Below are 11,059 nucleotides of genomic sequence, written 5' to 3' on the forward strand. Positions count from 1 at the left end.
TGTTCGTCAGTTAACTTTCCGTCCAATCACTGCTAATGTTTCATTGCATGATTAGCTGAAACGACACGCTTTACGCGCTTTGTTGAGAAAATTATCAGCTTTCCAAGGCAGCGACAGTTAACAGGAGAAATCGCCTACCGGAGCCTTTCAGGCAAATTCACGCGAAAATCGGGGAGAATATACAAGCGAATTTAGTGCCCTTAGAAGCAACATCCCTACCAGAAGATGTTTCTCACTTATTCTTGCGGCTGAGGCGAAAAAAAATCGCAAAATTAGTCGTTCTCTGCTGGCGCGCATTTCACCACGGCCTGTTTCCGCCCCTGGCAAGATGGCCGCTGGTCGGTCTGGCTGGCTTCACCTGTTCCTGCATGCATGCATAGGGGGCCTCCACTCCAGAAGTTTTAATATAACCTCCTTGCATGCCATTCTGGTGCCCCAGGTAGCCTAGAGCGATAAGACAAGTCTTTTCGGCACTCACTTGCGGACGACCTCCGGTAGGGTGTGGAAAAAACTGCGACGCTTCGAAAGAACTTACAACAGTTTCAAAGGTGCTACGAGACAGGCGAAACAAACGCCTGAACTCAAAGTCATAATATCGCCCTACGACTTCTTCCCAGTAACGAGGCATGCGGTTCCTCTTCAGCCTCGCCAGCTTTGTCACTGCCACTGCAATAAGTTCCTCAAGTTCTTCTTCGTCACTGCTGTCGGAGTCTACAAGCTCCATAGCTGTTTGTATAACCGTTGACAGCAGGCCGCGGTCCATTTTCTTTTCCTTCGTAGCTCGGAGAACACAGCGCAAACAATAACACACGAGACAAGCGCGCGCGTCGCAAACGATGCAGAAGGCTTGCACGACTTCTGCACTTTAGCATTCGTTTCTATTTGGCGCTAGTGTCGCGCTACGCCTGCACGTTTGAACTGGCGCTGCATGAGTGTAGCACTTGCACGGCACTTGCTGTACACTGCACGAACTAGTGTAGATCGTGCAGGCTAAATCGAACGGACCTCATTTTTTTTTGCCAGTGTAGAAAAAGTGTAGCTCCGCCCACCTACACGAATGCATTTCAGTGTAGCATGAAAGCTACACATTAGGTCTCCTCGATTTGGCTACACTTTCTACACTAGTGTAGGCAGTGCTTCACTCGCGTACTCGATTTGTTAGTGTAGCCAGCGCCACCTGCACTTCGGCACTCGATTTGGCCAAGCGCTACACGAGTTCTTCTACACTTCTACACTACGAGTTCGGCGAGTGCACTTCGTGTAAAGCCATGGCCGTAGCAGACGTTTCCGCAGCCATGCTCGTCTTGATCGACGGCGTCGAGACACGGGTATACGCCGTGCTTGACGAGCATGGCACGCATATGAAAAACGACGATGGATTCCTTTATGAGACGGAAGGTGAGTACTGATATTGGTTAAGCACGTGGGCTATGTCGCCGTTTGTGACATGCTGCAAGTTATTTTATTTTCCTAGGCGACCTTCGCATCAGTGTGCTACGTGTAGAGGAACCCATGCGCAACACACCTCCACCGACGGTACCGGCTGCCGTTGAGGACAGCAGTCGGGGCGCGCCGTCGCCTCTTTGGCAGACCACGCCGCCGCCAGTCTGTCAGCCCACGCCGTCGCCAGGGCCGTCATGTTATTCGCCGCTACCGTCCGGCGGCGGCGAACGCGATGCGTGGAACGAAAGAAAATCAAGATTTTTGATTACTAAATATAAAGAAGCCAAGGACAACATTGGCAGAAAGGGTGGCTTTAGGTAAGTCGCAGCGTGTGAAATGCCGTAATGACACGTGCTTATGCGTCAGATAGCGCATATGTCTGATTTCTGCAACGCATCATTGGCGCACTTTGTGTCGTTAACCTTTCTGACTTTGTTGCTTAAGTTTAGAGCTCACAATGTTTTCTCAGCCGTAAGCTATGGCTCGGCGTACTGGCAATGGGTATGTTTACTGTCTACTTCCAGAAGCACATCATTCATTGTTCATTGTTATTAAAAGTTACACAAAAGCATACAGGTCCATGGTATAAGCTTGGAACGTGCTGTAACTGATGCTACATCCTATAAGCTTGGAACATGCTGTATCTGATGGTATCCTTATACAAAAACTTAACAGTAGGGTACTAGCGCTTGGAAAAATCTTGGTTTCTCAGGACAAAAAAGGCCATGTGGGAGAAGCTTACGGACCAAATCAACAGTGAATTTGGCTGCCACCTGACGCCACTGCAGGTGGAAAATAAATGGAAAACAATGGAGAGGGCATATAAGAAATCAAAAGCAAAAAATGGCTCGTCTGGACATTCGCGAGCAGCCTGCTTGTACGAACGGTATGGACAGCAGACATTTCAGTTGTTCAAGTAGCTATCCTCAGAAAATGATCTTTGACTTTTTTTTTTTTTACAGGGAACTCTCCGAGGTGCTAGAAAGAGCACCACATTACTCCTGTGGCATTGCTTGCACCAGGAAGAATAGTTGCGTAAGTTTACAATTAAACACTTCATTTTTTCTCGGATGAAATATTTTAATATTGTGCCATCTTATTATGTTCACATAATGTTAACTGGCATGTTTTAGTTGTGGCTCTAATTTGCTTTCGCATGCTTGCATGCATATGTCTCTGTCGTGGAGGCCTGTACAGAGAAATCACCTTGACTAATTAATGCTTAATATTCTACAATTCACATATATAAGACCTTCTTGGATCTGAAATTAAGTTTCCACTTCTTTTTGTAGTGACCTCTCTGGCTCTTAAATACGCTATGTGTGCTGCTCTGCTTGCAGGAATGGCGAGAAACCAAGCTACCCAACAGCAAATTTCTCTGCCACTCCTTTTGCATAGTTATAGCATGGAACGAACAATTTGTTATGTTGAAATTAATGAAACTTTATTAATGAAAGTAATAGGGAAGAAGAGAACATGTTGCCCAACAATGGGCCTGCTGATGAAGAGGACGAGCCCCCTACGCCCTCCCGCAGCACCGAAGCAACGCCAGCTAGGCGACGTAGCCGGCAAGATAAAACAGCAATTGGCGGCCTCATAAAGGTGCTGCAAGAAGCGATGGCCGAGAAGAAGCAGCAGCATGAGGAGAAAATGCGTCTCCTGGAGCGCCTGGTGAAAGCCGTTGAGGCAAAAAATAAATGAACATCGAGTTCAAGTTTGCATTGCTCCTATGTGCATTCTTTTTCGGTCAGCACTGGTGCTGGGCTATTAGCTTCCTTCGGCTTTCACAATGTCCAGCATTTGCGTCACTCTCGCTGGGCTCTTCATTATTACCAACATCATCATGAGCAGGCAGGTCTGCAAGGTCTGCAATGAAGTCCCTCTCAGAATTACACATGTTATGAAGTACACACGCTCCCATAACTATACGACAACACTGCATGATTGTCTTTGCGTCGACAAGGTATAATCGTCTGAAACGTTGCTTCAGAAGCCCGAAGGTGTTCTCAATGGCAACTCTCTGTTGGCTGTGAAACTTGTTGAATCTTTTCTTCCATGCTGGAAAGCTTGAGCCATTGTCCTTGTATGGCGTTAAAAGCCAAGGCAGAAGGGGATACGCGGAATCTCCGAGTATATAAGAGTCGCCGCATTTGGCCGCAGCTTCCTCAAAGAATGTGCTTTCCCGCAAAACTCTAGCATCGTGTGCTGAACCGGGGAATCCAATAAATACATCCAGAAACTTGTTTTGGTCGTTGCATACACCTTGAAGTATTATCGAAGAAAACTTCTTCCTATTCATATATGATGCAGTTGATTCCTCAGGCTTCAGAATTTCGACATGACAGCCATCGATACATCCGACGGTATTGCGGGGACCTTTCTCCCTGCTTTTCGACAGGAAGGCCGTTTTACTGCGGGCTATGTCGGCAGCGCTTGGCCAGCATATTACCTCTTCGCTGATTGAGTGCAGAAAATTTAGCACCCTTTGTGTGCACAGCACAACCGATGACTCGGATACGTCGAATCTATCGGCAACTGAATACATACTTGTTTGAGCTCCAAGGTAGCACAATGTAATCAAGCAACTTTTCTCTGCTGTGATCTGAGGACGACCCGAAACACATTTAGGATAATACGGTGATAGTCGAAACCACTTGCACAAGCCCTCAAAGGTTTCACGCGAAAGTCTAAACAGTTTCTTAAATTCAAAGTCGAAATACTTTGTTGTCACCAGTTCGAAGTAGCCGTTCACTCGATGACGCTCGACCCGCGCCACTTTGCACAAGGCAACATTAAGGGTAGTGTTAAATTCGTCATCACTGTCCGAGTCAACGAGCTCCATTGCCGCTGCCACCAGATGCTCCATTTTCCACACCGCACAGGTTTACCACCACAAACAAAACGCTGCGCACATGTCAAATGCGTGGAGGAATGGCCGCAGCAGACGAAGGCTTGCACACTCCTGCACTTTCACACTCGATTTGGCCGCTACACTGAGAGCGCTAGTGTCTTTTGTGAACCAGTGTAAAATGTGTAGCCAAATCGAGGAGACCTATTAACACCGAGTTGCTTGGAGGTGTAGGCTAGCAGACGACAGAAACCAGGCGGGTGTTTCGAAAGCCCGCGCATTCTGATAACCGTTTCCACACGCAGCAGACGTGCTTTTTCTCGCCATGGAGAAGCGCAGCCTTGCGAGCTTGCGAATTGTCGTCCGCCTCGAGGACGGCAGCGAAGTGGCGGCGCACCCGCGTGTTGGAGAGAGCGGCAACCTTATCTTTTTCGGAGATAAGATCGCCTACACCACTGAAAGTGCGTATTTCTGCCTGCCGAATGGGTTTTCGTTCGTTTGGCCGTTTGTTTCCTTGTGTGCTATAGTTCACAACGTAGTTGTTTACTTTTAAAGAATAATGTGCGATTATTGTGCCGATCAGGAGTCTCGCGCGATATCACCGGGTTTAGGCTTGTAATAATTTACGCCAAGGTGTATGCGCAGATGGGGTGCCGATCCTCGTTTCTCCCGAGGACGCCGGCGTGCAGGTGGTGACAGCTCAGCCTGAGGCGCCGACTGGGCGAGTGCCGCTCGAACCGGCAGCGCTGGTTAACGGCGGGGACGCGCTGGAGCGCTGCTGGACGCCCGACAGGACAAGGTTCCTGATTGAACTTGTCAAAGTACTTCCCGGTCCTATAATTACAACGTGGTAATGGCACGTAACACCGGGGCAGGGAACACGGCACCCGGCGGCGATCATGCGCGCACACGTATACATATACATACACGCGTACGCGTTGGCATATGCCCGCTGCAGCTAGAGCATACATGGCAATTAACATTAATGCACTGGCTGCCCTGCAAAACTGCATATCAAAATCAAAAAACTGAATCGGAATAGAAAGAAGAATGACCAGTTCCTCTGCAGGGCAGTCCCTCTGCCTGCTGTAATTCGGTTGACATCAAGCCACAATCATAGTACCGAGTCAGCTGATTCACTCAGAATGCTTCGCACCAGCCCCGAAACAAAGGCCACATTTATTTCCTACTTTGAAGCGGGAATGACACCCTCTCAGGCTATAAACCACCATGAGAGTCTCCTCGCTGTGCAGCCAGATGGGCCACAACTTCTAGCAAGTGGTTTTGTGAATCCTACTAAAAGGACCGCGTACTACATGCACGAACATTGGCGGAGTGACAAGTATGGACCATGCGGGAGTCCACTGGTCAAGCTGCAGGAAAAGATGCCACAATATGCAGCCCAAGGTATGCAATATCATTCCTAAAATTTCACTGTAATGTGTTTGAAACCTATGCAGCATGCCAAGTTGGTGTCCTTGCTGCTGCTCGTACAGAGAAATAAGCGCACCACATGCAGTGACAGGAACTTTCTATACAGGATGAAGCATGAACTTAATAGTGCAGCTGCTCTGCAGCCCAGTAGGTCGCTGCTGTGGAGTTTAGCAGCAACTCTCGGCTGGCATGCTGCGCTCGCTTCACTGCCGAAGGCATTGTGGAAACTAACTGTACCTTCATATGCACTGTGATTAGAATATTTATAGTGTACTGGTGGCAGGATTAAACTTCTTATATTAGGCAGTGGCTAGCTCCAAAGCACCATGTGCTGTGGCTCCAATGAAAAGCACATTACATCTAGGAATGCCTAGCGAGTGGTGTGCTACCAGTACACTGATGGACGGCACTTTGTTGCAAGAAGCCTGCTGCTACAGTGAGTGCAATGTATGTCTACACCAGCAGTAAGGCAGATGACTGCTGGGCGGCACTCGTGGTCACACCCGTTATGCGGCGTGCCCAGAGCCTGGAGTCAGCTCAAGAACTCATCTTTGTTGACTCGACGGCTTCCTGCGACACTACAAGGAGCACAGTCACAGTGCTGTTGAGCGCCACAAAAGCTGGTGCAGTGCCAATAGCTGTGCTAATACACAGCTCACAGAGTAGGGAGGGCTACAGTTTGGCTTTCCAGCTGCTGAAGCATTGCTACCCAACATGCTTTGGAAACAGAGAGGTAAGGGTTTCTGAACTAATGCAGGAGCTGGAAAATAGCGACAATATTTAACGGGTGACAGCTGTAGATTATGTTGCTTATTTTTCAAGGAAAATCAAATGACGTCACCAGCATCTGACATACTGTTGTTGGAAGTGAGGTGCTTGTGCACTGTTGTTGAAAGTGGCATGCTTGCTTCAAGATGTTTAGAAACCATACTTTTAAATGAAAACCACTTCCTTTGTTTTCAACAAATTTCGTTTCTTAACGTCAGTTTTCCCTGTGAAGCTGGTATCGGGAAAAGAAAGTCTCACCATGGTAAAGCACGTACATGTACTGCCCGCCTTACTTTTGCAAAGGTAAACTTCACATATGGGTAATACTGCTTGACATGTGGTTAAGCCTTTACTACCCATGAGTACAAAAGCATGGTAATGTTTTAAAGGTTACTTCATAGCTTTCATTCACTGCATTAACAGATAAAAATAACTGTCTAAACACCCTCAACAAACACAGTACACATGCACTTTCCCTTAATGCAGCAAAGAATGCTTATCTTTTTGGCGTATGTCAACTGCTGTTGCAGGCACCTGCTGCATTCATGTCAGATTCTTCTCGGCCTGAGAAGGACGCCCTGCGTGACGTCTGGCCCTCGGCACAACAGCTGTTGTGCCATTTTCATATCCTGCAGGCAGAGTGGAGGTGGATCACCTCTTCACACCATAAGGTGGACAAAGATGACCGACGCCGCTTCATGGCAGCCTTCCAAAAGGTAGTGCCAACTTACTGCTCGCTGAGTACTACACAAAAAATAGACCAAATGCTGTGTAAGAAAATTTAAATGATGGAAGCACTACATCTAAGCTATCATACTGCTTGCGTGGTACACATTACACAGAAAAAACTAAACAAGATCAAGGTCTTATGTTTTGGCATGGTGCTCAAACAATATGAACGTTTACCAAATTGTCCAGGTTTTCATTTTTCCCGCACCACATCTGAGCCTATAAGATTAATATTTATTTGGTAGGAAATTGATGTAATATTTAATGATGGTTAAATACTAAATGCAGTGATGTAGACACTGTGTTCTGCCCAGTCTGAGCCAGAATGCACTGCTTGCACTAATGCAAGAGAATTATTATACCTCAGCTCACCAGCCTAATGCATTAATCAGTGAAAGCTGATTGGCGTTAGCAGCTGAAAGGTCTGGAGTGGCAGGCCCAATTTGACGTTTCACAAGCGCCTGCCCACTTGGGCGTCTTACAGGCCTGTTCTGGTGCTTATATGCTCACATGAACACTCTGCCTTCTTCTGCTTCCAATGTTCAGTTCGATCCCATTCCCGGCACACTTCACGGACTCCAGGATCTGTTTGCACAAAGCAAGCAGTCTAGTTCCCAGTGTTGCCTTATTCGCAGTCTAAGCACTCCATTGAATTTCGGGACAAAAAAGGCATATAACTGGCTTCCAGGGTCAGCGGACACCTTAAAGGACTATAGATACCCGATTTTTGCTTGCGTGTTTTCCTCTTTCAAACAATGCATTAGACATTTTTATGTATACAGCACACCGCTGTATTCGGCTGCGACCAATATATATAACATGTCAACACAGGTTAACAACATCTTAGTTAAAATCAAAAAGTGATGAACTTGGGCACGGCATGTAATGTGAGGTCAAAATAGCCGATGGTCGTTAAGTGTAATGGACTGGATTCCAAGAGAAGGCAAGCGTACCCGGGGGCAGCATAAAGCCAGGTGGGTGAATGATACTAAGAAGTCTGCAGGGATAAGGGGCCATGGGAGAGGCGTTTGTCCTGAAGGTGGGCATAGTCAGATTGATGATTATGATGAAATCTACAAAACAAGTGGTTTTTTTTCCCACTAAAAGCAACATGGAGTTAAGTCAGGCTTATTGTGTAAAACACAACTCATAGAATTCATCTCAGCATTCTTTTTTCGGTAGACTGCATTTCTCTGGCTTCTCAAAAGGCTTCCAATTTAGAAGCTCAACACTTAATAGGTATTGCAAAAACTCTGAATAGCAAACATTCCTACTACCCTCTTCACACGGATTGAAGCATATCTAGTGAGAAGGAAGCACTGTGCAGCTTACAACTGCACAAGTTCAACAAGTGTGTGTGTGGCCTTGGGTGTCCATTTCAGGCCTCCGATGTATTTACAAACGATCTTGCTAGCAATGTTTGAAGTGCTACCAAACTGTAGCTGATGTGTGCTGCACTTACCATGAGATTTCCTCTTCAGGATGGTTACGGCAGAATGGGTAGAATAAGGACAAAGAAAGGAATGCACAGACAGGCGTGGACAAAGGTGCTGCTTCAGCACCTTCGCCCACATCTGTCTATTAAGGCGAAAGCCTTTAATGGCTCACCGTTGTTCGTCCGTCCGCAAAATCTGTCACACTATAGCTGTCAATCAAATGACGTCAACTGGATAAGAAAAAAAATCCTTGTGCACAGCGAAATTCGAACCAGCATCCTTCCACTCCACAGCCAAGCGTGCTAACGACTACGCTACTTCCTGCCAATGCATATGTAGTTCTCCTTGTCTGCTGTAAGGCGCGGGCTGGGCAACTTTATTTTTCTATCTTTTTCTTTGCCCACACTAATATATGTCTACTGTAAGGCAAGCCTGTTATACGTAGTGGCCTGGGCAGGGACAATTTATTTTTATTCTTTTTATAGTCCAACAATAATTTTTGTCTAGCATAAGGCAGCCCGTTATACCTAGTGGAATGGGCAGGGTCACTTTATTTTTCATTCTTTTTTTAGTCCCACTGTAATTTTTGTCCACCATAAGGATGCTGGAGAGTGTTTGCGGAAAGGCATCTAATCAGACAGATGCCTCCCAAACATCCTCCAGTGTCTCCAGCATTTAAGATTCACAAACAATTGTGTACTTAATCAACATTTTAGCCACACATCAGTGACACAAGCAGCAACACCTTGCTAAAGCCCTCACCACACTTTAGGTCAACAAAGTACCCCCTGAATTTTTGCTGTTTTCTTTGTCCTCACTCCTCGAAATGTGTTGGAGCCACCATAAAGTATGCAACAAGCTTAGTTACCCACCCTTTTAACGGGTGTTTGCTCAGAAACAGGTTTAGTTATGCCACAGATTAATATTAAGACAGTACTTCTTTCACTTTCCTTTTACTGCACTGGCTCACTTTTTTTTCTACTACCTTATTTGCTCATAAAATGCATGGCTTGTGTTAACAGCTTTGGACATGATATCACCTGTTCATTATAATGCATTCTGTGTTTTTTGTTGTGCAGTTTTCCCTAAAACAACAATGTGCCAGTGTGGGCACTCCAGGCAGTGTGTGTGTGTGTGTGTGTGTGTGTGTGTGTGTGTGTGTGTGTGTGTGTGTGTGTGTGTGTGTGTGTGTGTGTGTGTGCGTGCGTGCGCGTGCATGCGTGTGTGTGTGTGCACGTGCGTGTGTAAACCTTTACAAAACAACGAAAGCAGCTGGAAATACTCAATCAGAAACGAAATCATTATGACTGATCTGGAACTGAATTACGAGCTCCTAATAAAAATGGTTTCAGAAAGAAGTGCAGAATTTGAGTTTAGCTCTTCCTTTTTTTTAAAAAACCTTTTTCTGTGACAAAGTACCTCCTCATGCATGAGTGAGGCAAAAAAAAAAAAAGAAACGATTGTGCATCACTACGTTCATTAAGCATGGTTAATGCACTCCTATTCTCATTTATGTCACAGGTCCTGTATTCAAAGACCAAGGAAGAACTTGAAGAAGCAAAAGCAGCTCTTCGCTCACTGCCTCACCAAGGCTACGTGCAAAGAGTCGACTCGCTTTTGAAGACCGAGGAGGAATGGGTGGCTATGTACCGGGCAGGCATTGTTACAAGAGGACAGAACACAAACAACTACAGCGAGGCATCGATTAGAATTCTGAAGGACATTGTCCTGTGCAGAACAAAAGCATACAACGCAGTAGCCTTGGTGGAATATATAACAACAGCATGGGAGAAGTAATTTGAGGCAAGAATTCTTCGCCATGCGCACAGCAGAGAATCAGCGCATCGAAACAGCATAGACCGTCTCTTAGACAAGATCCCAGACATGGCTACCGAATCTATCGTGTATTTTGCATCTGAGCCTTGTATTTATTGCTGTATTTTGTGTTACAACTTGTATTTAACATTTTTTCAATTTTGCTAAACCTGTTCTTTTGGCATATATTATGTACTCGCCTCTCCTGCTTGGGCCTACTGTAGGCCTGCAGTATGTTCTAAATAAATAAATAAATAATAAATAAACCATGATGAAGGTTACAGCGTCCCGAACTCAGCTGGGACTGGGATGTATGAAGTACATGCCGACATTGGGGTGTGTAGCTGCTGGGCAGGGAGTCAAGGGGCCTTCTGCAAACACCAGGCACTTGTACAGAGGGCCTTTGGAGGGCCCTTTCCTAACAACCCACAGCTAACACCTGCTGACTGTGTCCAGCTGGGTCAGCTGGCACTGGGTGAGAGATGCCCACCACTGGAGTTTTTTATGCCCATGACGGGAGGTCTACAAAGTGATGCACCTGCAGGCACTTCTGTGTCTTCTTCTGCCAGTCTGCAAGACCCAGAAC

General features: G+C 46.3%; 1 protein-coding gene across 1 annotated transcript; it reads left to right on the plus strand.

Moving 5' to 3' along the window:
* The first annotated feature begins 340 nt into the window (after positions 1-340).
* Positions 341-2,588, plus strand: LOC144129600 (uncharacterized). Its single transcript, XM_077663722.1, has 5 exons — positions 341-1,398; positions 1,475-1,760; positions 2,156-2,329; positions 2,406-2,478; positions 2,577-2,588. Exons 1-5 carry the CDS (start codon positions 1,269-1,271, stop codon positions 2,586-2,588), a joined length of 675 nt encoding a protein of 224 aa, XP_077519848.1. The 5' UTR covers positions 341-1,268.
* Positions 2,589-11,059: the final 8,471 nt, after the last annotated feature.

This window comes from Amblyomma americanum, chromosome 4 (genome assembly GCF_052857255.1).
Source record: "Amblyomma americanum isolate KBUSLIRL-KWMA chromosome 4, ASM5285725v1, whole genome shotgun sequence".
Taxonomy (NCBI): domain Eukaryota; kingdom Metazoa; phylum Arthropoda; class Arachnida; order Ixodida; family Ixodidae; genus Amblyomma; species Amblyomma americanum.